This window comes from Panthera onca, chromosome C1 (genome assembly GCF_046562875.1).
Source record: "Panthera onca isolate mPanOnc1 chromosome C1, mPanOnc1 haplotype 2, whole genome shotgun sequence".
In the NCBI taxonomy this organism is placed as follows: Eukaryota; Metazoa; Chordata; class Mammalia; order Carnivora; family Felidae; genus Panthera; species Panthera onca.
The window spans coordinates 32,359,154-32,386,445 of NC_138346.1; the positions used below are offsets into that span (position 1 = coordinate 32,359,154).

At 38.7% G+C, this 27,292-nt stretch overlaps 1 protein-coding gene across 2 annotated transcripts in view; it reads right to left on the reverse strand.

Annotated features, from left to right (window-relative positions):
• Positions 1–12,134: 12,134 nt before the first annotated feature.
• The window catches only part of CD28 (CD28 molecule), a 30,943-nt gene continuing 15,785 nt past the window's right edge, over positions 12,135–27,292 (reverse strand). For both annotated transcript variants that reach the window (XM_060623089.2, XM_060623088.2), the window contains exons 2-4: positions 21,541–21,897; positions 21,187–21,311; positions 12,135–15,828 (exon numbers count right to left, since the gene is read on the reverse strand). In XM_060623089.2, the coding sequence (XP_060479072.1) occupies positions 15,700–15,828; positions 21,187–21,311; positions 21,541–21,897 (611 nt within the window). In that variant the 3' untranslated portion in view covers positions 12,135–15,699. The remainder of the gene's footprint in view (positions 15,829–21,186; positions 21,312–21,540; positions 21,898–27,292) is intronic.

The window sequence follows — 27,292 nt, forward strand, 5'->3', positions numbered from 1 at the left end:
ATTTTATTTTATTTTATTTTTTGGAGGGAGGGAGTGCACAGGCACGTGTGCATGTGTGTTTGTGCACACAGGCTAACAAGAGAGAGGCAGAGGAAGAGTGAGAGAATCCATGCTGACAGCGTGGAGTCTGATGGGGGGCTTGATCCCATGACCCTGGGATCATGACCCGAGCTGAAATCAAGAGATGGACGCCCAACTGACTGTGCCACCCAGGAGACCCTAAAACAATTTTATTTTAATAAATTTTTCCAATTGTCAAAAGAAAGCCTATGAGAATGACACTAACATGGTTGGAAAGAAAAATGTAGATAAGCCAGAATTTTTGGCCCAAAACACAGAGGTCACATATGATTCATTGTTTGTATTTGGCACTATATGAGATATGGCTTCAAATATGCTGAGAGTGAACTTTCTTTGAAAAAATTCAAAGATTATACACAATATTTTATGGACCTGTCAAAAGACAGAAATCCTCATGGAACAGATAGCAAATTTGACCTTACAACTGCTTTTGAGTACATGATGGGAATGTCAACTAAATACTGTTAAAGCAATTAGACTTAGCTTAGACAAGACAGAGAATCCATTAGAAGAATGAAGTGAAATAACAGAAGATCCTCAAATAAAAAACAAATTGTGATTTTGTTAGAAAATGAAGTTACTTCTGTACTTGTTCTGGCTACAGTTATTTGTTATGGACTATTCCTTGTTATTTATTATAAAAAATAAATAGATATAACATGGATATTTTCTTTTTAAAATGAATTGAAAGCACTTTTTATTTTAGAGTAAATTATTTTTCCAAATGAAAAGAAACTACATGTGCAAAATACAACAAAAGTGGCATTTTAATAAAATATAAAGAAATGGATATGAAGAAGATTCACCTATAAGTAATCCTATAACAAATTTCTCTACAGACTATATTCTGACCATCTGAGATCAAGGCATCATCTCAACTGAGACAAAGAATTACAGTGAACACAGATAAGTTGTCTCATTCAACATTACAGTCAGTGATACACAAATTGTGTTTAAAGTCTTGATTATAACACGTATGATTTGTGCTGAAATAAAAACAAGAAAAATAGAATTATGACATAAGTATATGACAAATTCTTAAAACTCTTTGCTACGGTGTAACAATACAGAAAGTACACAAATCATACATGTACAGCTCAGTGAGTTTTCAGAGCAAATAACCAGCACCTAGATCAAAAAACAGAGCATGATATGTGTCTTAATTTTATTGCTCATTCAGACACCTCAACCCACTAATGGAAGACCAGCCATATGTTATAATAGCAGAATTCAGCTGTAGTCCATAGTTTGCTCTGTCTTCACACTTATTTTTATATTTTGTCATCATGAAATTCATCTCAGTCGGGGAATAGAACATATTTATTGACACTTTGTTGCCTTGATTTATGATGTTTAGGTATTTAGTACTTCATCTTGAGCTCCACGAAGATTAGGGCTTGGCCTGCCCATGACTTCAACTTTAAAAGGCCCTCTGTTCAAGACCTCCTTAATGCTTGGCACTCTCCAGGTCTAGGTATAGAGATGACTTACCTATGCATAATTTCTCCCCTTGTCCTCCCAGTCTAAATTTGTTTTATGCTGTCATTCTAGCTCATAAGCCTTATTCTTTTCTTCATAGTGCCTACCTCAGACTGTATGCACATTTTTGTAAGTTTATGTGTTACTGTTTATCTTCCACCTTTTTGAAAGTTCCAGGAGGAGGAAATTTGTCTGCTGTCATTATTTTATACCCAGCGTGTAGCTCATAGAAGACACTCAACAAACATGTGTTGAAGGAACAAATGAGAAAATGAATAAACTGTGGATTGATGCCTGACTCAAAAATCTATCTACTAGCCCAGGTCTGACTCTTGAGTGCCACAATTCTATGGCCAGCTGCCTCAGAAGGCATCTCTTCCTGGATTCCCAGAAACATGTCCAACTCAACATATCCAAAGTGAAATTCATCATCTTCCTTCCCTGCTAAAAATCACTGTCTCCTCCTACATCCGTGTCTTAGATTGCAAGTACCACCTGCTGTAGCACCAGTCAGCACCCAGAGAGCAACTCTCTCCCTCCCTCCAAAAACTCCTAGTCAGCCACCATCTCAACCTTCCCAAGCACCTTCCACTAACCCCTCCCTCCGTCCCACATTCTTGTTCCAGTTACTATAGCAGCCACCAAACCACCCTTCACACACACTAGCAAAATTACCTTTCTAAAATGCAAATCTAATTGGGTCCCCTGTGCTTAAAACTCTTCCAGAAAGTTGGGAGGGTAGGAGTTAGTGTAAATGAGCTAGATCTTCATCTTTCACTGTGGAAATTATTTAAGTACCGTTAAGTTTAATAAATCAAGAAATATGAATATACACATAGTTAGGGTTATGAAAATAAATAGAAACTGTAAAAAAATGAAGACTAGTACTGTAGCAGAGGGAACAAGGATGAGGAAGACTCTTTAGTGTTTATTGTGTGGCTTTCCATAAGGTAAGGTTATTAATCATAAATTATAATAATTTAAAATGAAGATTTAAAAATATATTTTATTAGCTTTCCAATGCCCTTGGGATAAACTCCAAATTTCTTGGCATGGGTCTGTCATAATATGAAGTCAGCCACACTGCTAGTCTCATCTCTTACATTCTCCCATATCAACCTGCTCTCCAGCCACTCTGAAATCATATGCTGAACTCCTCAAAGGCACCATGCTTGTGTTTTTGCACAAGCTGGTCTCTCTACCTGAAATGTAAATCTCTTCTCTGTGATCTGGTTAAGTCTCCCTTGTCCTTTAAGATTCAGCTGGTGTCACGTGTTCCACGAATACTTCCCTGAGTCTCCCCAACTCCTCCCATGCGTAGGTGGTGCCACACCCTTGAGCTCCAATAACTCCCTATGCCTTATTTATAATAGACCAAAAAAACATGGGACTGGTACTGTGTCTCCCACAACCCAGAAACTTCCTGAGGACAGGGGCTATATCTAACTTCAGAGCCAAGTTCAGTGCAGGCGCAGAATGAGTATTTCGTAGATACTGATGAGGAGCTTGCATCTGCTCATCACTAAAATGAAGGAGTTACAAGCAAAAAGCTAGTTTCCTTAAAGAGGTCCTACATTAAAAGGCAATAGTACAGCTGAAAGCAAAATGGACAAAAAATGTGAGTAGATAGTTCACAAAAAATAAGATGTGAACGACTCTTAACCATATGAAAAGATACTGAATTTGATTCACAAAAAAGGAAATGCAAATTAACTCAGTGATGAGATACCATTTTAAGCTACCAAATTGGCAAAGATCAAACTGTGATAAAACTGTGTTATTGGTAATAAATAGGATAACAGTCTCTCTCGTACAAGGCTGATGGGAATATATATCAGTATGATCTCTATGCAAAGCAAATTGACAATATTTCTAAAAATTGAAAGTGCAAATACTCCCCCTCAAAGCAATTCTACTTCACACAAGTTTGAAAAGATATATATACAGTAACATTCATTCCAGTCCAGAGCCAGATCTGAAATTCCAGTCCACCATGATCTTTCACCTCTGAATTTGAATTGTATAACATTTAGTTGGAGCTTAGCATATACTGTTTATGTAAATCTCTTCTATTTACCCAACCAGATAGTAAATTTCTGAGATCAGGACTATGTGTTAAACCTCTCTGTCCTTCTCAGTGTCTATCACTATACTGAACATATGTGTGCTCAGTTTGCATTCTCTTCACATGACACAAGGCTTCCTCCAGGAAATCCCAAAGCTACTCTAGAAGTTAATGTGTCATCCCAAGGAAGATTGGTGTTACCTGAGTAGCCACTGCAGAAACTAAGAGATACTGAAGTAATCGGGGCTAAGCCTACTAAGCAAACCTACTTTGACCTTTTGGTAGGATTTCAGTAGAAGAAAAATGGGAGAGGTTTTTGTTTTGTTTTGTTTTTTAATTTTAAGCTGCTGGTCTAAATCAACAATGTAATTTTTTAATTATATTGTTAATAAAGTACATTTTGAATTTTTAAATTTAAGATATTTTTAAATATTTATTGTTTTACACCTACTATGACCTCTCTCTCTTATTGGTCCCCGGAGTTTAAGGAGCATTAAAAATAGTTTCAAACAGAGAGGGAGACAAAACATAAGAGACTCTTAGATAAAGAGAACAAACTGAGGGTTGATGGGGGGTGGGGAGGAGGAGAAAATGGGTGATGGGCATTGAGGAGGGCACTTGTTGGGATGAGCACTGGGTATTGTATATAAGTGATGAATCATAGGAATCTGTTCGCGAAGCCAAGAGCACACTGTATACACTGTATGTTAGCTAACTTGACAATAAATTATATAGAAAGAAGAAAGAAAGAAAGAAAGAAAGAAAGAAAGAAAGAAAGAAAGAAAGAAGAAAGTGTAGGGGTACCTGGGTGGCTCAGTCGGTTAAACATCTGACTTCAGCTCAGGTCATGATCTTCCGGTCCATGAGTTTGAGTCCCCTACCGGGCTCTGTGCTTACACCTCGGAGCCTGGAGCCTGCTTTGGATTCTGTGTCTCCCTCTCTCTCTGCCCCTCCCTCTCTCATGCTCTGTCTCTCAAAAATGAATAAATGTTAAAAAAATTAAAAAAGAGAAAGTGTCAAAAACTTCAGTTTTTGGCATGTTTATGTAACAGAAAGCAATTATTGACAAGGCATAAACAGGTAAAAAAGAGAAACAAACAAATGCAGGGATAAGAAGAGACCACTCAGCTAGATTTTACTGGTGTGTAGTGTCCTACACTATAAGGAAGCAAACCAGTGTTCTTGTATCTCACATATATATTTAATTCAAGCAAAAATAATATAAAAACAGGGAGGGGGACAAAATATAAGAGACTCTTAAATATGGAGAACACACAGGGTTACTGGAGGGGTTGTGGGAGGGGCGATGGGCTAAATGGGTAAGGGGCATTAAGGAATCTACTCCTGAAATCATTGTTGCACTATATGCTAACTAATTTGGGTGTAGATTAAAAAAGTAAAATAAAATAAAATAAAATAAATATATATGACTATAAGTTCCCCAGACTCCTTGTAGGAGGTGCTCCTTCTTATCAGTTAAGTCTTACTGATCTCTTGTGAGGTTCTTGTATCTTCAGCTATTCTGCAATCTACAACACCCCAATAGGCAGTGTGTTCAAGGCAGCAAGTTTCCCAAGTTTCCCATGTCAGCAGGTATGAATACTGTCGTAAGTATACATCTAGCATAACATTTAGTTATTCACAGTTACCAGAGACTAATTACTGAGCATGTCAACAAGACAAGATACTAGTGAGTCAAGTTCTGTGTATACCAAGTAATATAATCTGAGTGTTTATGAACATCAATAAGCATAAACGAGTTACTAGTTAAATGCTTTAAGCTTCATGCAACAGAAAAGCCAACTCAAATGCCTTAAATGATAAAGTTATTTATTGTTTCACATGACAAGAAGTTGAAGGAAGAACAGCTTCAGTGTTGGTTCATTCTATAGCTCAACGATGTCATCAGAACACAGGTTCCTCCTCTCTTCCCGCTCTGTGTATCTCAGCGTGTTCTTTTTGGGTTAACTCTCCTCTCCTCACAGTCCTAAAATGACTGTTCCAGATGCCACTTACAGACACAACACTCTGTAGCAGGAAAGAGACTGTTTATTTCCACCGACCTCTTTTAAAGAGCCAGGAAAAAATTTCCCAGAGACCTCTTAGAACACACTGCCTTAGCTCTAGTTCAGAATGTTGTCACATGTCCATGCTTAAAACAGTCACTAATGAGAAGATAGGACCACTATTCCGGCTTAAACCAATTATTACCCACTCTCTGGAACGCCCCAGAAGCACAATGGGGGTAGATACATGAACACAATTAGAGTTCTGTTTGTTGCCAAGGAAGGGGGAATGGGTTTTGCTTCTGAATGTCTAAACAATGTCTGAACATGTATATATTAATAGAATACATTTCGACAATTTATGAAATTCTAAATCTTTATCAGTAGTCCTCAATTTTCCCAAGTCTTTTCACAGTAGCTAGTTCATCTAATCTGTCAAAGGCCAAAACAGCTTGCAGATATTTATCAAATGACAGATGTTCATTCATCCATCCATTTATTCATCCAATTAAGATGTGCTGAGTGGGGTACCTATGTGGTTCAGTCAGTTAAGCATCTGACTCTTGCTTTTGGCTCAGGTCATGATTTCATGGTTTGTGAGTTTAAGCCCCACGTTGGGCTCTGTGCTGATAGCGCTGAGCCTACTTGGGATTCTCTCTCTCTCTCTCTCTCTCTCTCTCCCCCCCCCCCACCCTACCCAGCCATCTGCTGCACAGGCATGCTCTCACTCGCTCTCGCTCTCGCTCTCTCTCTTTAAAATTAAATTAAATTAAATTAAATCAAATTAAATTAAAACAAAATGTTAACAACAACAAAAAAAGATGTGCTGAGCACGTATCATATTCAAGATAATAGTTCACCATGGAAGACTAAATAATGTAAAGTTTATGTCATCAAGAAGTTTATTATTTGGAAAGTGATAAACTCTAAAAATGATGTAATAGTTTCTTGTGCTATAACATGAAGGTGCTTTTAAGATTAAATTCACACAAGAAATCCTTAAGTTCCAAAAAGTTTTCAAGATTTCTGACCTAAAATGTATGAATAAAATTCATGATTTTCTTTAGAGAAAGTAATGGAAACCTTTATGATCAATTATTGAATTTAAGAGTTATAGGAAATTATAGATTTATTCAAATAATCCTTACTGAAAAATATCAAACATAAAATATTTATAGCTATAAAATAGGAATGTGGTGATGGGCAAAAACCCAAAGCAATGAATTTATTTGGGGACGATTATTTTGGCAGAGTTATAATCAGGAATATGATTTTACCATACCTATTATAGATATCAGACTTGAAGTTATTTAGTCCAAGCCCCTCATGTACTGAGAACTACAAAATAAGAATACATTCTGCCATTAACAGAAAAGTTCCAAGGACAGCCCAGGAAAGAACTCCAAACCTGGTGTTCTCCAGGGCACAGGTTTTTTCCTCTGAGATCTGAGCCAGGAAGTTTCTTCTCACATTACTCCTAAACCACCCTCCCCCCACCAAGAAGTATTTCAGAGAAAACTACCCAACTGAATTAAATTGTGCAGAAAAATAAATAAATAAATAAATAAATAGTGTGGAAAAGAATACAGAAGGGACCCAAGAGAGAAATTTTTATGGTATTAAGAACAATTCCACTTTTTTGGTTGATTTTTAACTCTTGCTCATCCTAGATAATTCCTGTTTTGAGAATGAGGACCTAATTTATTCTATAAGGAGTTCAGTCACCAAGTAGCAGAAAGGCAAGCATTCTGTCAGGACCTCAGCAGTCCATATGTGTGGGCAGTAGAGAAAGGCACTCTCTGCAGGTGGACATAGCTCTTGCAGGTGAGTAGCTTAAGGGGATCCAAAGGGATTTCAGCCCCCTCCACCCCCTTTGGCTAGGGGCCCTGTGCAGGGCACACAACACATAAATATACACAGTGGGCCTACATGACGGAAAAGAAAAATCTTGGAATTCCTGAGGCTGTTCATGTAGACCCAGAACTTGAATGCCATATACAAAGTCAGGATAAATTCATTCTGCCAGAATCTTTATTCATTACTGACATCCTAGACTATTGGCACAATGATCTTAATCATCTGACCTTTTAGAGGCAATTTCCTCATCTTGGCTGGACAGATCGGACTAAATGCTACATTTGGCTCTATTTTTAAATTGCCCAGATGGGTGTATGACTTGGGGTGCCCACATATGCTGGACTGCTTCCAGAGACTGTTCGTACCTTGGGTGTAACCAGCAGCTGTAGACAAGAGACATGAATGGAGATGAGAGAATGGTAAGAGCCAGGTCAGTGTCCTTCTTATGTAAGTAAAACTGATTTTACCACTTCCCTGTGAAAGTTTGGATTCCAGGGGGTGGTCACTCTTGGTCACCTATAAAATGGCAGCCAAGTGCAGATTGAAATCATGGACGATGGGCAGAAAGTAGGGAGCCAATTCTGAGACAGCTGCTTCTGATCTCTGCTGCACCTACCCCATGTTGGATTGGATTGTGCTACGTGTGGAAGAGTTCACCGTGAAAGTGGTCCTGTTCATTACACTAAACAAGGCCATATTTTTTGGCCCCTACCTGCTGTGACTCGAAATTTGCTTTGTTTCTTTGGAGACTAAAAGGATTTGATGCTTAGAAAAGAGGAGAAAAGGCAAACTGGACTTGAGAGAAGAGTAACCACAATTCCCAAGATTTTTAGGCTTTTAGCAATAATGTACAGGGGACTGCATCCTCATTCAAACAGCTTCTCCTCATCTTTACTTTTAATTTCCCATTTCTTCTACCTAAAATGACTTTCCCTCAGACGAAGTTTCTTCTTCCTTCTTGCATGATCCATGTCCTTCTTTCAAAACAGATGCTTAACATTCACCACTTCCAAGAAGCCTTTTTACACATCCAAACTGATTGCTTCCAGCCCTAAAAATGCAGATGGTGACTGGAACTCAAAGACATAATTGTAACTAAAATTGTGGCGTGGGTCTAAGTCAGCAAACTGCAGCCTGCAGGCCAAATGCAGCCCACAGCCTGCTTTTGAACAGCCCATGAGCTAAGAATGGATTTTACATGTATAAGTGGTTGGGAAAAAAAATCAAAAGAATACTCATATTGTGTAACATATCAAAGTTACATGATATTCAAGTATCAATGTCTACAAATAAAGGTTTATTGGAATGCAGACATGCTCATTTGTTTACATATTGTCTATGGCTGCTTTTGCACTACACTGGCAGAGTTGAATAGCTGCAAGAGACCATGTGGTTGCAAAGCCTAAAATATTTACTATCTGGCCCTTTCCAGAAAAAGTTTATCAATACCTCATCTAAGACATTAAAGGTGCTAGAAATGTTAAATAAGAACACCTCAAAGAAATAGATTTCAGGCAAACCAACAGAACAGAGGTTATCAAAGAGCCACATGAAGGTCTGAGCCCATAATTAAGACTAAATGGTTACCAAGAGGAGGAGCGTATTTAAAGAAGAAGGAAAAGGGCTACATAAAGTCTACCTTTTACATTTAGTAAGTGTGGAGATAATAATGTCCGTGTTGCTCACTGCCACATACCCAGTATCTACCCCATTTCTTAGAGCTGAGCAGGTGCTCGTTGAATAGTTATTGAATGAATGAATAGGAAGGAAGGAGGAAGAAGCATAAAACAAGTGAAACAAGAGTTGCACAGGGTTGGGAGTGAAAAAGGGTCCCCAACAGCAATCTCAAGTTTGTCTATCCTTGCATAATATGCCACAGGTTCTCAAAAGTTAGAAGCTAACATACCATTTAGAAGCTAACATATCAATTGTTAATCTGTGCCCAGGAGATGAAAAAATGACCGAATGCCTATAGTAATGGCCATGATCCCCATTCAAGCCCACCTTTCCACCCTTCCTCAATCACCAGACACTTATATATTTAGTCCAGAGACAAAATTGAGACTTGAAGATTAACGAGGGGAAGGAAATCAAAGATAAAGCTCATGAAATAAACATCACCACTTGTTGATCTTTGATTAACTGGCTCTTCTTTCCGAAACAGGGCCTCTTTTTCTTTCTCTCTCTCTTTGCTTGCAGGTGACACCCACACATATCCTTCAGTGTTGGCAGAGATGCTCACTCAGATAACAACTGGAGTTCATGCTGCACATTTTCATCTTCATGTGTCATCATCACCAAGTAAAACCACAACTATAGGAAAACAAAGCTGTTTGCTGCTCTTCTGTTTCAACTGACATTTCCACCCAGCTCTCACAACTTGTTCTTTGGAGCCAGAGGAGTGTTTAAATCTGTCATCAAGACAGCACTATCAAGATGCAATGTAAGGAGAATCTAGTCCACCCCTACTCTAGGATAAATTCACCCTTCTGTGACTTTTCGTCCCCTGAATTCCTGGCACTCCAACACCTTTCAAAATTTAATCAAGCAAACAGGATACCAAGCTGGTCTTTGGAAAGCATATATTCTGGCCTTTTGAGTAGCCTCAATAATGAGGTCAGCTTAGAAAAGACAAAATATTCTTGGATCACCTGTATTTCATCCCGAGCATTTTTCAAGTATGGAGCCCAAGTGTCCACACACCCTGAAAAGAACAAAAGAAATACTGCGAAAGTGTACTACATTCTGCTCTGGACAGTGGTCTGGGTTTCTAAGTTCTGAGAGCCTGTGAATCTTCGAAGGGAAAGCATCCATTCATTTGGGATGCCATCAGAGAAAGTGGAGAGATCCACCCATGCAGATTTGTTCCTTAAGAACCAAACTTCTGAGTACCACTGACGAAAAGTCAAGAGTGAGGCAGTGCCTCAATTTAGGAGACACAAATAAGTTACCAAACAAGGGTCTGGTGATGACTCTCAGACCATTCCAGTTGCTGCTGCTGGTGTGGTGGTTTGGCCTCCATTATGATGGATCTAGAAGTTTCTTTGATTTTTCTCACTCATCCATTATCTCTGTTACAGGCAAGATGAGAGAGGAGAAAGGGTACTGCTTAAAAAAAATCCATATTTTTTATCAGACTAGAGAAAAAAAGGTAATTCAGGGCTGTGAGCAATTATATCATTCAATAGTTATGTAGTTAGAACATGGTGGGAGATCTGTTAGGTAAAGTTATTAAGTTTGCACTTGATTTCACTTTGAACTTGGGTTTCAAGGTGCTAGAACCTTTTTACATAACTAGGTTACACTATTTTTATTAGCCCAATAAAGGAGCACTTATTGAGCAGATTCATTTAATGGCTGATTTTTACCAGTCTTGTCCCTTTCTGATTGAATTGGTTTGTCCAATTGAATTCATGAGTGATTAGCTAAGTTCAGGGTTTTTTGGAGTAGGAGGATGCATATAAACTCATCTTTTTCAAGTTTACCTTTATTAAATTTAATGAGCTCCATTTCAACAAAGAAGAGTCACTTTGGAGAAGAACTCATGGTACACCTATCTGACTTCAGGCCACCTTCAAAGAAGAGTTTGCAATGAAATAAATAGGAGCCACTATGTAAATTATCAGACAAGCTCTGTGTCTCTTTTTCAAGGGCCTTCCCCTACCTGCAAGATGATAGCCATGTGTGTGTGTGCATGTGTGTGTGTGTGTGGTGATTAACATATCTGATTTGAATTTTCAATTTACTAAAAGTGCCACAATTTTGTTTGTTGTTGGTCTTTTATTTTTAAACTCTTACAAGCCATTAGAGTGTTCAGTTATGAGCATGACAGATAAAGAAGCTGAAATTATCTATCCCCAGCATTCTCATCTGTGAGCTCTTTTTGAATCATAGCCAGGCAAGGCATTTATAGAATTTGCTGGGGTCAAAAAAAAAAAAGAGAGAGAGAAATGAGTAGCAGTTCATAGTGAGATGGGATTTTAACTACCAAGGCAACAGTGTTAGAAGTCTCAGTCTAAAAAGTCATGTTTAAAACATGGTCGATACTCTGTTAAGAGTAAATTTGGGAACTTCAATGGAAAAGCAACTTACTCTTGTCTGTGGCTTATTTAGCATGACCTTTTAAGATGATTCTAACAGTATTGGTTTTCATCACTGCACAAAAATTTCTAAAATGTGAATGAACTTCTATCTATCAGGTTTTCTTTCATCAGGTTCGGCTGTGTATTACATATGTTTTACCTCCTGTTTCACTGATAAAATGGATTTTTGAACTTATTAATAGAAAAGTAGAAAACGGAGCTGACTCTTTCCTTCTCAGAGTATGATTAGTACATTTAAGCTGACCATTAATACATAAGGTGTATGCAGTTCATTCATTTAATCAATAAATATACATTTCATGCCAGGTACTATTCTAGGCACTGGGGATATGGCAATAAACAAAGCAGACAAAGTTCCATCCCTCATGAAGCTTACATTCTACTTTGGGGAAACAAACAATAAACAAATAAATAAGTTTTTAAAAATCTTGCATAAGACTCTCTCTGCCCCTCACCCGTTCATGCTCTGTCTCTCTCTGTCCCAAAAAAAATAAATTAAAAACGTTGAAAAAAAAATTTTTAAAAATAATAAAAAAAATAAAAAAAAATCTTGCATAAGAGATGGTGAAATGCTATGGTAACAAGGCAAGCAAGGAAAGTATATAGGGTTGGTGGGGCAAGTGGGGGTATTAACTAGGGCAGAAAGTAACATTTAAGCAGAGGCCTGAAGGAAATGAGGGAGCAAGCCAGATAGATACCCAGAAGAGAACATTCCAGACAAAGGAAACAGTATGTGTAAAAGCCCCGAGATGGAAACATGCCTGTGATGTTTGAGGAGAAATATGTTGGAAAGTATGCATATACCTCTAGGAGAGATTTCCTGAGCGTCAAATGTGCTTACAGATCCCAAGAAGTTACTCAGCCCAGGACTTGAGAAAATCCTTGCCACTGTCCTTGACTTGGGTCAATTACAGGTCTACAGCAGTGATGACCCTAGTTCTGGGTCCATCACTGCCACCATCTCTAACCTCCAGAATGTATTTGAATTTAACACTTTGAGGTCAGTCCCTAGGTGGGCTGTGGCTCTTATCCAGCAGAGCAAAAAGCTGAAATGAGGGATCTAACATCCATTTAACCATCAACATCCCCATTAAATTAGCCATGATAACTAGTGGATCCGTTAGTTAACCCAAGGGACTGATGGGGTCAAGACTAAAGTTTGATGTCTCTCGTAGAACATTCACATCACACAAAATGCACAGCCTGACATCTCAAAGATCTAAACCATTGGTCTGATGAGAAATTGTGACTAAAGCCAAGTAAACAAACCAGGAGTGTACCTTGCTTGAAATAAAACTACTATCTGAAAGTTTGGGTTTTTTTAAAAAAGCTAAACTGGAGATTTACTTTAAAAGATTTATCCCACACCATTTTTAAATAGCAAGTTTTCTCCAGATTCATGGCCAAAACTGAAGCATACCTGCTTTGAAAGACAAATACTAAAGCATAAATTTAAAAACAGGTACGTGATAGTTCAGTAATTTTACCACTGAGTACACAGAACATAATGTACGCTTGGTCTCTTTAAACTGGCATGCTTGGTCCAATATAAGTGAGTTCACAATCAAAAATTATAGAAATACTATTAACTATGAGACTCTTACAATAATAGCAGCAAATGACATTATTTTCTTCATAATTACCTTATGTGAAACTGTAAAAGCATTGCTCCAACCACTGTTTTTAAACCATTTCTTGGCTCATACTAATAATGAAAATGGACTTCCCTGTTAACATTTCTACTTTGGCTCTGTTCAGAGTGAGTAAGAGAAATCTAAAGTGTGATTCATCTATAGTAGACCTATTTTTCCCATCAGAAAATAAAACCATTTTTTTTTACCAAAGATCAAATCTTTCCATTTTTGAAATTTATGTTTTGACATTGCCCTTTCTAAAAATTCTCTAGCTCTATCATTTTCAAATCCAATCCAGTCACTTGGATTAAAGAACTCTGTGTGCCAAGAGGCTGGCAATGCAGCACACGTGCCAGTAAAAATTCAGGAGTTTTTGTCACCCAAGTACTAGCGAGTTTGACCTTCTTTGGGTTAATTGTATTCGTGGAATGGAAGCCCATTTCAAAGTCAACTGAAGTACAATATTTTCTGTCTGGAATCATAGGATACCTATCCCTCCCCACATCACACACACACAAAAAAAAATTAAAGAAGACTTCTTTCTATACATAAAAGTGGGGGGCAGAATGCTGTACATTTCATTACAAGCTAAAATATTCCAAAACAGGAAAATGGCAGAAGTTAAGAGATTCTCAAATTTTATAGCACCTTATCCCTGGGTAGTGGGTTTAAATTTGTGTTACAATATTCTTCCCCTTCTCGGGGCATTTCCCAGTTTAATCTTTATACATAATTTATATGGCAATAATAATAATAGCTAACATTATTTGTCAGGTATGGTACTAAGCATCAGGGACAAGCATGAAAAAAGGACAAATTTGGGCCATGCCCTGATGGAGATTATAGTATAGGGACAGAGCAGTACATCACTGGTCCAGTAGATTATGATCATTATCTCCATTTTATAGATGAAAAGCCAGAGTCTTAGAAAGTCAGCAACTTGCCTGAGGCCAACTAGTAATGGGACTTGGACAAGATCTATTTCATCTGCTTCTACAACCTAGACTCCTCTAACATCTGAATAAATCGAGGCACTGAACAAATTGTAAAGGCAGCAGTAAAGCTCTTCTTCAAGGTCCCCAGGCATACTCCATTTGACCCAAACCGGAGGCAGAAAAATATCTGTGCTCATTACAAGGTCAGGCTTTACAGGGTCAGGCTTTGTTGAGTATCTTGAGAACTTTGATGTGGACTCAAAAGACATACTCCAAAATACTTTTCCATGTCATTGGACCTCCAGGGTAAACACACAGCTGAACCCACAGAGTTCTGGAGCACAGAGCCCTAAAGCACATAAAGTCTCTGTAAAGGAGTTCTTGCCACATTTCCTTTTGCCTGTTGTCTTCTGGAAATCTTCCACCAGATGCCAGCCACTCCCTGAGCACACTGGCAAGAGTCCCATCATTCCCTTCTATTCTCCTCCTTTAGAAGAAGCATCTTGGGACTCATCCTCCATATACCCTAAGGAGTACTAACACCCCTTTTTCACAGTATCATTGCTGCTCTGGATACGCTTTCAGCATCCCACTTTAGATTTCTGCACAGATAACAAAGAGACCAACCCAGAAAATCTGAAATATATGGAACAGAAAAGCCCCCTCTATGATGTGACTGAAATGATCTGCTGAAGAAATAACACTTCATAGTATTCAAATAATTTTGACATCAGGTGGTTTCATTTCCTGACACATTCTTCTGTGGTTTGGGGGGACTACTTTATTCTTTTCAAATCATATGGTCAGTACTACAATGAATTCCCATTGCAGGGAGTAAGAAGAGCAAGACTGCTTCAAATTGCTTTGAAGGTATTCCACTGGTCCAAAGGACTAAATATGACCAGAATTAAAAAAAAAAAAACAAAAAAAAACAAAAAACAAAAAACACAATGTCTATATCTTTCTTAACCAAAAGTATTAAATAGGAACTAGTGGCTCATTTCATGAATGAGAGACAGTGTTTTAATGATTTTAAAAATATGAAGTCTCCCCCCTCCCCCACCCTTACCTATTCCCACCCTAAACCCCCCTTTAACCAAAAGGAATGGTTTTGTAACCTTTCTTCTCCATCTAAAAAGTCCTTCCATATCACACTCCACTTGGCCACAGTGTTCAGGTGAGTGAGATGAAAGAGAAGTGAAATGGAAAACAGATTTCAAGGCTAACAGAATCCACTGGCTTTTTGTTCTCTACTGTAACCTCTTGATCAAGTCAATAAATACATGGTAAGTTGAAATTTGGGTCATGGCACTACAAGATAGAGCCTGCCACAGCAATATTCTTTAACTTCATTTCAGAGCCTCAAAATAATGTTATTTGGTCTAGTCATTCAAGAAACATTGGCATCGTTGGCCTAATAGGAGCCCCTAATGGGAGCTGGTGGCCGGCTGAAGACGAGGCAGTTTTTTCCTATCCAGAGCAGTTGTGTTGAGCAGGTGAAGCGCTGCCAGCCGGCTTGCATCTGGATAGGCGTCCATGTCAGGAACGGTATGCAGCAAAGTCGCGTGCTGGGGCGTAGGGTTGGTAGTGCCTTCGGGTGGGCCCTGGCCTCCGGGGGGTCATGTTCATATAGTCACTCTGAAGGATCCTACTCCTCTTGGTCTTCATCTGCAGAAAAGAGAAACATCACTGTGAAGGGGGCGGGGGCACAGAAAGAGATGTCATGGGAGGGGCTCTAAGACTTGGGAGCAACTATTCAGAACATAGACTGTCAAATGAAGCTGAATACACCTGACTTCATTGAGCGCCTTGGACCTGGATAGTGACTAATCAAACCTAATTACTTTGGACTCTTCCAAATTAACTTGCGAAATCGGAATCAAACAACGTATTTTAGATAAATGTACCCATGTTACTCTTAATACAATCATTTGATCTGAATTCCAAAAGCATATCTAATTAACATATCCTTTGTTGATATGTAAATACTCTTTAAGGCCCTTCCTCCTGTGAAAAGGTTGAGCTTCTCCACTGCAGTCTTCTTATGTTAGTCATTTGGTTAACAAGCTGTTTTTTCCACAGGTAATCCAAGAGGACCTTAGATTCTGAAATGATCATAAAATTCATAGCAGTGGAGTCCAAATTAGTGGAGAGTTATGGTTCTAGACAACTACTTACATTCCTATTCTTTTATATGCACATAGATTTCTGTAAAGACAATAGTGTCCTTCATCTCTGTTCCTCAGACTCTGCTCCTTCTTCCCCTTTCTATCAGGGGTAAGGGAAGAAAGTAGGGGCAATCCTAAACCCAGAGCAAGAGCATACTTGCCATAAATCTTAGCAAAGTTTTGACTGGGCATTAGGAGCATCTTTTCTGAACCAACATGATGGTAAAATTTACATATTTGATAAAAGTCCCATAAAAATTCTAGAAATAGAAAGCTACCCAGATTTCTGAATGCAGAATTCTCTATTATGAAAAAAAAAATGTCTATTTCTTGGCACCTAGGCCTGGTGCATAAGTAGATATGTTGCATGTGAATGGAATGAACACTTGAATAAATACGTAAGCAAGTGACTTCTGCCCTGGCCTATTTCCATGCACTCCTCCATGAACCATTCATACCTTCGTTGTCAAATGGGCAGGAGCAAGTGTTGAAGGTTGGAAAAATACTGACTCCCACATTACCAAATACAGCTAACATGTTTTCAGTTGTCATCATTTGAATTCTCAGCCACATTCTACACTAATGATTATTCTCTCCTTTTTGAAGCACTCTTCCATTTGCCTTCTGTGAGATGGTACCATCCTGGTTTTCATCCTACCTGTCTGGCTACTCCTTGCCTGCCTCCCTTGCAAGCTCATCCTTCTTTAAGTAGTCATTCAATGTGAGTTCCCCATAGACTTCTACTCACTCCTTCCTCTCTCTCTAGGCAATCTCATCCCCATTTGCAACTATTCACCCAAATTTATATCTCTGACCTAGACCTCAAAGGCACTTAAAACTCACCATGTCCAGAAGGAAACTCAAGAGCCTCCCATAAAGTCTGGTCCTCTCTCATTGTTTCTGATCTCAGCGGGTGATATTACCATATATACGGTTGCCCAAACCAGACGACCTAAGCCTCATTCTTGACACAACCAGCTCCCTATCCCCTGTTCCAGGGGACATTTGACAATGTCTGAAGATATTTTGGGTTGTCACATCTAGGAAGAATGCTATGGCACCTAGTGGGTAGAGGCCAGAGATGCTGCTGAATACCCTCTGATGCACAGGGCAGCCCCCTACAACAAAGAATTATCCAGCCCAAAATGTCAATAGTGCCAAGACTGATAAATCATGATCGAAGGAGTCTGATCATGAAAATGAATGGAGTGAAAGGGAAGTAATGGATACAAAATATGTGACCAAATTTAGAATGAATATTATTGGATTGCTTGTCCGTTCCTTTTCGCTCATACCCAGAGATGACTGATGATTTGAGCCTGGGAGCCTGGAAGGATGCTGCTCCATCCATAGATATAAGACAAGACAGTAGGAGAAGTAGATTTGTAAGAGAAGGTTACAAATTCAGCTTTGGTCATTTGGGATTTGAATGATGGATGAATGATCCAGCTGAAACTAAGAAGACCATAACATTAAACAGACATAATTGGGAGATTCATTCAAGAGAAGTAGCCATGGAAACCAAGTGGGTGAGGGAAGTTGCTCTTCAAACATCTTGGCTCTACATCCTTTCTATAAATGAAAGACTAGAGTTCTCTTGGGCACAAGGTTATGACGCGGCAGGAGTAAGGGCAAGGAAGTGTCTGCCTCCAAATAAATGTGGAAGGCTGCTAATGATACCCTGGCAAGAATTTTAGCTCTTACTACAGCTCTGAGGACTTCCCTTGCCAGACTCCCAATGGCAGCCTTTGCCTTCAGGCACCCAAATAAAACTATAGCTGGCCCCAATAATGAAGATGTCTTGAGTCTGAGGCTCTCCAGGTTGCACAAAGACTATGAAAGATCTGCTCAATTGGCTCCCATGCTTACCCTCATGCTGTTATCATATAGTGGACTTAGTCTACTTAGCCATAAACATAAAAGTGGGATGGAAATGACACGTGCATGGCTGGGAACACCATACAGAACCTGTAGTGTCCAGCTGCATCTAGCACGTGCCTATATGTGTGGGGAGTATTTGCCTTATGTGTCTGTGTGACTGGGTCATCTATTCTGCCCCTTCACCAATCCGCTGTGTCTGCTAAAGATGTGGGACTTCACAATCTATCTTCCCTTGCCCTTCCTCCACTCCCACTCTTACCTCCTTATTTCCTCAAAACAACAGCAAGACAAAAGACAGTTCGCTTAAAGACACAGTCTTCAAGAACACACTGAATTTAAAGGCAGATACTACCTATCCACATACTATCTACATTCCCTACATTGTGATTGATAGTGGAGAAGACCATGTTTTTTAAAAGGCTCCTTTAAGAAAGAGAATAGGTTTTACCATTCAGCTGAGTGAATGGTGGATTGAGTGACAGTAACAGGTGCTGTTCTGCAGCAGCCTGGCAGAGGATAGCTCTTTATTTATTCAAATGTCAGCAACAGGTCAAGAACAGAGATAGAATGTGCAGCTGCTCCCAGAAACCCACTCAACCTACAACTGCCTACAGTAGCACATCACAAGCACTCAGGAAGTTCCAGGAAAACAGCAGCTACACCAAGGCACAATGTAGACCAGTCAAAAATAGGATCCCAGAATAGGACCCAGGAAATGGCTGAACTCTAGGGATCCCTAATGCCCTGTCTAGCTTAGCAAGTTGGTGGTTGCTTAGATAGTAACAGCAGCAAGAAAGATGAGCCAAAGGTAAAAATGCTGTATTATTCTACAAAATATACACATATATATTTATTTCACACCCTTTTGGTCAGAGAGTATAAAGATCTAGGTTGAGATGCAAATAAAGAGTCCTTATTGGACAACCTGACTACAAGAGACCACAGAAGATAAGATTATGCCAACAACTGGCTCTTCCTAATTCACGGAGAACCTATGAACTAGAATAAGACTAAAATAAGTTTTATCAAGACAAAGCAAGTAGTGCTACTAAAGAAAAGCCCATAGCATCTATGATGCCTCCAATTTGAAAGTAAACTGTTTAAATTCACTGAAAAGGAGAAGCAGGCTTTGTTCCTCTGGGCAGTCCCAGTCACTGAGCCTGGAATTAGTGCCTGATAATAGTAACTGATATTCTAATGTGTATTTACAATAAGTTTTAAATGATGAGCAGCACCCTTCTGACCACTGAAAGTTAAAGTAATTCTCAAAACTACTTCCTGGGAAGCTGGTAAATTACATTGACCTAAGTCAGCATATTACAGGGGAGCACCTGTCTTGGAGATGTACCCAAAAAGCCGCTGCACCTATATTTTAGATTAAGACATTGAAATTCCTAAGGGATGAAAATAAGGACTAAGGTTCTACATTCTAAATCATTGGCAAGTACCACAGAGGTTCAAAAGTGGGAAGGTACCTTGTATGAAAACACCAAGATCCAGAAAGATGAGGGACTCAACTGACATCAGAGGAAGAATTTAGGCAATTTTCTCTACATAAAAAGCTCTCAGGGTTGGGCAACTTAGAGAAGGCAAGACAGGTAAATATCAACTTGATATCTAGTATAAAGGATTTCCAGGAAAAAGTAGCCACTTTGTTCCCTACCCTGCAGAAGGTACAGATTAGGCAACAGGCAGCTTAGCAAATATCCATCTGCCCTTAGAATCTCTCACAATTCATGTGGGGAATGGGAAGGATGGAGAGGCAAACTTTGGTAATAGGCCAACGAAGTTTAAAAGGATCTCAGGCTGCATCTATCATTGACATGACCATGAACCCGGGATGCCCTCCTCACCTCCACCTACCACCACCACCCCAGCACTATAACAATGCTATAGTAAATAGGATGATTCCACTTGTCATGGTTTTCACTGACCCATGTGTAGATTAGTTAAATGTGTGGAATATGCCTTAAAGACCCTTATGGGGGTTATCAATTCAACAATCTGACAAGCACTCATTAAGCATTAAATATGCTTAATACCAGATGGATGGTGAATATCAAGAGAAATAGTCCTTTGTCCTTGAGGAGTAACATTTCTTATTGAAGACATGACTCATACATGCATCTGACTTATAAAAAAAAATTCAAAGACAACATGGAATCAAAGCAGGAGATACTCTGTCCCACACCATGTACATGAGAATGGGAGGTTTCTGAGTAAGGGGAAAGACCCTTTGGTAAGGGAGTCCCAATTTAACAGTAGATACAGTCATCAAGATATGTTCAAAACTTCAATTTTGAAGAAGGTAAAGAAAAATATGCCAAGTTTGTTACTTGAACATTTGCACAAGTTGGTAAACTCTAATTCAGTGCTGAGAGCTCAGAAAAGTCTAACTCCCATTATAGTTTCATAATGACAGCAACCATACTTGGCCTCACAAAATTCAACTGCTTCAGAGGAGATAAAAATATGACTCAGATAAACAGACCTAGTTTCTTTGCTAGGTTTGAATGCAAAATGCATAATTTCAGTAGCCAAATTTCTCACAATTTTTGACCCTGAACCAAAATTGTTCATTAGTTTCATTGCCTAGATTCCCAAGTTGCTTAGATTCTTATACATATATGTATATTAAAGCTATTTTACATGTCATAATGATATTGCAAAATGGGGAGAAGAAAAGTACCTGGCCCTAAGACTCCCAACCATCACCCGCAATGTACCCATTTAGCTTCTTATTCTGCCTGGCCACCTAATTAATGCCTTCTAAAAACTAGAATTCACATTAGGTTTTCATCTCCAATACAGTTGAAAGCTAAAAGAGAGCCTACTCAAACCTAGCAGGGAAATAACAGCAATAATAGTAACAATCACATGTTAAACAGAGAATAAACCACACAGGCACAGTTCTTGAACATGTTCAGATTACATGTGTAGTGGAAAAGGTACACAAAAGCAGTGTTGCTTGTCTTACCCAGCAAGCACAAAGGGCCAATGTTGCTAACAAGCTATAGAAACCTAGGATTCCACCAACCACCACCAGTGCCCAAAATGGCTTGGAAGATTCAGGAGACAACTGAGCTGGACAAAGATGTTTCTCTGAAAAATAGAATAGAGTGGGTTAAACGACATGGGAATGGCACTTGAGTACATTTCCTTCCTTCTGAACATTATGGAAGAATGGGAGATGAATCAAAATATGCACAATATCACTAGCTTAGAATGTGCAGACTTCCTCTTTGGGAAGTCACTGATCATGACCTAGTTTTCAAGACTGCCATTGAAAACCATTACTTTAGAGTGGTGCACTGGTAGAGTTGCATGTTACCTTTCACGTGGATAATGGTCCCATTGCTCTTCTCATTGTCTATGTAAGGAGGTGGATACATGACTTCAATTTTGCAGAAGTAAATATCCGTTTGGTTAACAAACAAATTTCGGAGGTAGAATGTCACTGTTTCATTGCCCAATTTCCCATCACAGTCGAATCCTGTACTTGAGTAGAACTGAGGCTGATGGGAGTAATTTCCATTCACAATGCAGACTTCCACAGCACTATCTACTCCCTTATAAAGGGATGCCCGGAACTCCTTTGAGAAGAGGTTGTGAGTATACTTGCAGCTAAGGTTGACCTCATTGTTGTACACCACAAGCCTGGGCAACTGCTTCACCAAAATCTTGTTTTCTGAAGGAGGAAAAATCATTTGCTTAGAACAAGGTCATGAGGACTTTTTTATCCCCCTGAAATCAAGATATATTAATGAACAAAATAAACAGATCTCCAGCAAAGGCTTTCTCTTGGCAGAAGAAGATGCAGGAACTCTTCGGAAGACAATACACTGAGAGTTTAAAAGTTTACATTTTTATATTATTTCCATCCTTCTTAGAATGGGACAATGGAGAATGTTTTCACTTGGAGGGCAGAATGTGGCCTCCTTTTGGCATTGAGCACCACAGCTATGCGTTTGGAATTTTTGAATCTTGACTAAGATTCCAAAGATGTTAATCATGTTTAATTTTGTTATTTTCCTGATAGAGTGGGATACTTAGAAATGGCTTGTAACACCTGACATAGATACACAAATAGATTTGTCTTTAAGTTGTGATGCAGGTTTTTGTGAAGGAATTAAAATGTTTTGAGCCATTTGATTTTATTGGGATGAAGAGTAAGAAGGATGAAGTAGGATGAAGAGTAAGAGAAAAAGTAGGATGAAGAGTAAGAGAAAACATAACCCAAGGAGTTTAACTTACCATTCATAGCATATTCTGAGAGAAGCCTTCTCAAGAACTTCACATATTTGTTCCCTTAAATCACAGAAGATAGAAGAGATATACAAGAGTTCCCCCTCTTTGCCACTTTTCTACCTTTATGCTATTCCAGTAAATGATCAAAGAATATGGAGACCATCTAGTTCAATCTTTTCACTTTTAAAGCAAAGAACCTGAAGCTAGGTGTTATAACCTACATGTAGAAGAGAGCATATCCATCCCATCTTACTTCCCACTATATCCCCATTGCCTGGAACACAACTATATATATATATGTATATATATATATATATATATATATATATATATACATATATATAATGACTGTTTAAGGGCTAGAAATAATAGATGATTTGTCTAAATCACTAAACAGATGATGAGCAAAGCTAAGACTAAAAAACCCAAGTAAACTACAATAACCTGAGAAATAGACCACTTAAGCATTAAGAATCAACTTTGCAAAGTTCTCTAAATTCTCCATTATTCTAAAACAATGAATTGCTTTGTGTCTCTGACTCAAACTTTAATAAGAACCAAACATTTTTGCCATTATTTTGGGGTATGCTAATAATTGTCTACCTATTTTCATTTTCTTTAAAAAAAATGTTAGGGGTGCCTGGGTGGCTCAGTTGGTTAAGCGTCCGACTTTGGCTCAGGTCATGATCTCATGGTCCATGAGTTCAAGGCTGACATCAGGGTCTGTGCTGATAGCCCAGAACCTGAAGCCTGCTTTGGATTCTGTGTTTCCCTCTCTCTCTCTCTCTGCCCCTCTGCTGTTCATGCTCGTTCTCTCTCTCAAAAATAAACAAACATTAAAAAATATTTTTTAAGGTTATTTGAAGCAACATCCCACACACCCATACTGAAGAGCCAAATAGAATAAAAATCTATTAAAATAAAACCTACAATTTAGCCTGGATTTGAATTCAAGTGCTCAGGTGTTTTGTTTTTGCTTTGGGAAGAAGGAAGATGCATAGAACTAAATCACTAAAAGCTTTTCATCACCTATATAGTTCTAAACACTAGTTGTACACCAAGAACTTAAAAAACAAAAACAAAAACCTATCCAGGTCCCATTTCCAGAAATTCTGATGAAATTTGTCTATGCTGGATGGGAGAAGGGATTTGTATCATCTATTTTCATTTTTTAAAACAACTTATTGAGATACAAGTCATGTACCATAAAGCCACTCTTTTTTTTATAAAAAAAAAAGTATACAATTATACTTATAAAGTATATTATAATTATACTTTATAATAAAGTATATAATGTATACAATTCAGTGGTTGTGTTTCATTTTGTTTTCTTTGTTTATAGTTGACACACAACGTTACATTAGTTTCAGTTGTACAACATAGTGATTCAACGAGTTTATACTTTATGCTATGCTCACTACAAGTGTAGCTATTATCTTGTCACCATACAACCATATTATAATATCATTGACTGTATTCCCTGTGCTGTACCATTTATTCCCATGACTTACTCATTCCACAGTTGGAAGCCGTATCTCCCAGTCCCTTTCACCCATTTTGCCCACCACCCCCACCTCCTTTCCCTTTGGCAGTGGTTTTTTTACTATACTCACAAATTATGAATGGATTGCCACAATCTGATTCCAGAATATTGTATTTTTCTTACCCCAAAAAAGAAATCCCATGCTCATTAGCAATGACTCTCCATTCTTCCTTCCCTCTAGCCCCTGGCAATCACTAAACTGTTTTCGATCTCCATGGATGTGCTTATTCTGAGCATTTCACATATGTGGAATCATACAATATGTGGCCTTTTTTGTCTGGCTTCTTTCATTTAGCATAATGTTTTCAAGGTTCATCTATGCTGTAAAATGTATCAGAACTTTATTCCTTTTCATGGCCAAGTAATATCCTGCTGTATGGATATACCAAATTTTTTTCTATTCATCATTTGCTTTCACTTCTTTGTTATTATGAATAATGCTGCTATGAATGTTCGTGTGCACATTTTTGTGTGGACATGTTTTCAGTTCTCTTGGGTGTATACCAGGAGGGGAATTGCTAGGTCATATGGTTTAACTCTGTTTAACTTTATGAGGAACTGACAAAATATTTTCCAAAGCAACTGCAGTATTTTACATTATCTACCAGCAGTGTATGAGGGCTCTGATTGCTCCACATTCTTGCCAACATTTGTTATTGTTCATCTTTTTTATTATAGCCATTCTAGTGGATATGAAACCGTATCTTATTGTGGTTTGATATGCATTTCTCAAATGACTATGACGTTGAGCATTTTTATGTGCTTATTAGCATTTGTATATCCTTTTTAGAGAAATGTTTATTCAGATTATTTGCCTACTTAACTGGGTTGCCTTTTTATTGTTGAATCATCGGAGTTCTTTACGTATTTTTGATGCAAGTTCCTTATCAGATATGTGATTTGCAAATATTTTTCCCATTCTATGGATCATCTTTACTATTGCCATAAAAATCCCCCCCTTTGATTCTAATATTTAGTTAGGGCTGAAAATCACTATCGTGTAACAGATTTCTTAAGCTGACAGCATATTAGAATCACCTGAAAATTTAAAAACCCTTGATTCCCAGGCCTGTTCAATCAGAATCTCTGTGTACAGGATCCAAACATCAGTACTTTCAGTTTCTCAGGAGATTCTAATTTTCAGTGGTTACAGAACCTTACAGTTGAAAACTCATTTCTTATCCTCAACTCATAGGCCTCCACGGGCTTTTCCAACCTCATTTCCTCAAACCCAAGCCTCCATTAGCCAGACTATTTAAGTCAACATCTCAGCAACGTACTGTGTGAGCATTACTCTCTCCATACTTTGTTAACTAATTTCATGGCCTAGAATATCTCCCTTCTCAGGTCTCAAAACAATTACTATCTGTATCATTTGGTCAGGTTCTACATTTTGAGCACCTCCTGTTTCATATGCTTCAAGCTTTTGACTTGTGTGTATTTCCTCTAGACTTCTAGTTTCCATGTCTTCTTTGAGCAAGGACAACCTTTTATGTTTCTTTGTATGGTACCATGTGAATAATAGGATCTCATTAAATAATCAATAAGTGAAAGATGGTAATCTGACTGTATCATTGTTATCAGCAGCTAGGTCTGATTACCATCTCACTAAATCCTTATTCAAAATGTGTGTCTCAACAACTGAGCTTCATTTATGATTCATTCAAACACTCCCTAAAAGCACTGAAAAGCACATGTAAGGAATCAAAAAGTTCAACCTGTTATGATAGGGAAATGCAACTTGTGTTTTGTTTTGTTTTATTTTGTTTGGTTTTATACTTTGCTTACCTAGAAAGAATCATTGAGCCATTTCTGACCAGAAGAACCAAACCCAGCAAGAAATGCCAGCATCTCCCCTCCTTTTCAAGGAGTACAGGTTAGCTATTGGTATTTCCGCTTACTGAGCCCTCCAGGGGTTGTTTCTCTTACTAATTATTTGGATTCTGTTTTAAGAGACAGTCAAATTCTTCCTGCTCTGCCTTCAAGAGCTGCTATAAGGAAAAAGATGACAACAGGACTTCTTTGCCAAGGTAATAAAAGGGAGAATAAGCAGATAAACCAAGAAAATCTAGAGAGAAACCCTGGAAGGTTAGCCACTTTGGCTTCCTTCTCCCAGCACCCACAGTGAGAGAGGAAGGGAGACGGAAGAAGGAAGAGAAGCTCTAGCATTTATACTCCAGTAGTTTGCTTAATATTCTTGTGTAACTCAGAATATGACACCTTCCCAAGATGCACACAGAAGAGAAAATTTCATTTCCCAAAGATGAATAGGGCGCAGTTTCTATCCTTGGGCAGCTTACAGCCTGATAGGAAAGAAAGATACGTAAACAAACGGCTACTTTTAAAATACTGGCACAGTGATCTGCACAGTGTTTCTAGGTGTGACTGGACAACCAGCTCAGGATTTCTGAAAGTGAGTGCTGACCTAAGTGTTGACGTATGCATACACTTATTCAACAAATTTATTAAGTAAAAGCCTAGCTAAGATGAGCCTTTGTGTCAGGGATGGGATGAAGTAGGAGACTGTGTGGTAGGACATGGGGCATGAAGTAGTGGACTGCAGGGAATATAAGACAAAGAGAGAAAAAGAAGAGTCTAGGCAGAGGAGATGAGGTGAGAAAGAGTATGACAGAGGTAGAGAATTATAGCTACCTCAATTTTGCTGGACCATGACTTGTAAAAGACAAGATTGGCAAACAAGTAGAGTTCATAGCTTGGGCTCTCTCTTGCAGGTGACGAGGACCTATTGAAGCATTGTAAGCAGAAAGGTGATTTCATTTTATAAAAAATATGGAGGGGCGCCTGGGTGGCTCAGTCGGTTAAGCGGCCGACTTCGGCTCAGGTCACGATCTCGTGGTCCGTGAGTTCGAGCCCCGCGTGGGGCTCTGTGCTGACCACTCAGAGCCTGGAGCCTGTTTCGGATTCTGTGTCTCCCTCTCTCTCTGACCCTCCCCCGTTCATGCTCTGTCTCTCTCTGTCTCAAAAATAAATTTAAAAAATTAATGGAAGGTAAATTTGAAGGGCACAAGTAAGAAAACATGGAGACCATTAGGATACAATCATAGTAGTCTAGGCAAGAGGTGATAAGGGCCTGAACTACAATTACAAAGAAGTGGATGAACTCAAGAAATATTTACAAGTTAAAATTGGCAGAACTCAACCTTTTCTATGAGACGTTGACTTTGTATAACCATGTCCACGCCCAGTTTAGGTGGCCATGTCCACACCTTGATGCCCAGATGAGCTGGGCTTTGCCTGTGTCATAGTGGAGGGGTCATTTAGGGTTGGGCTT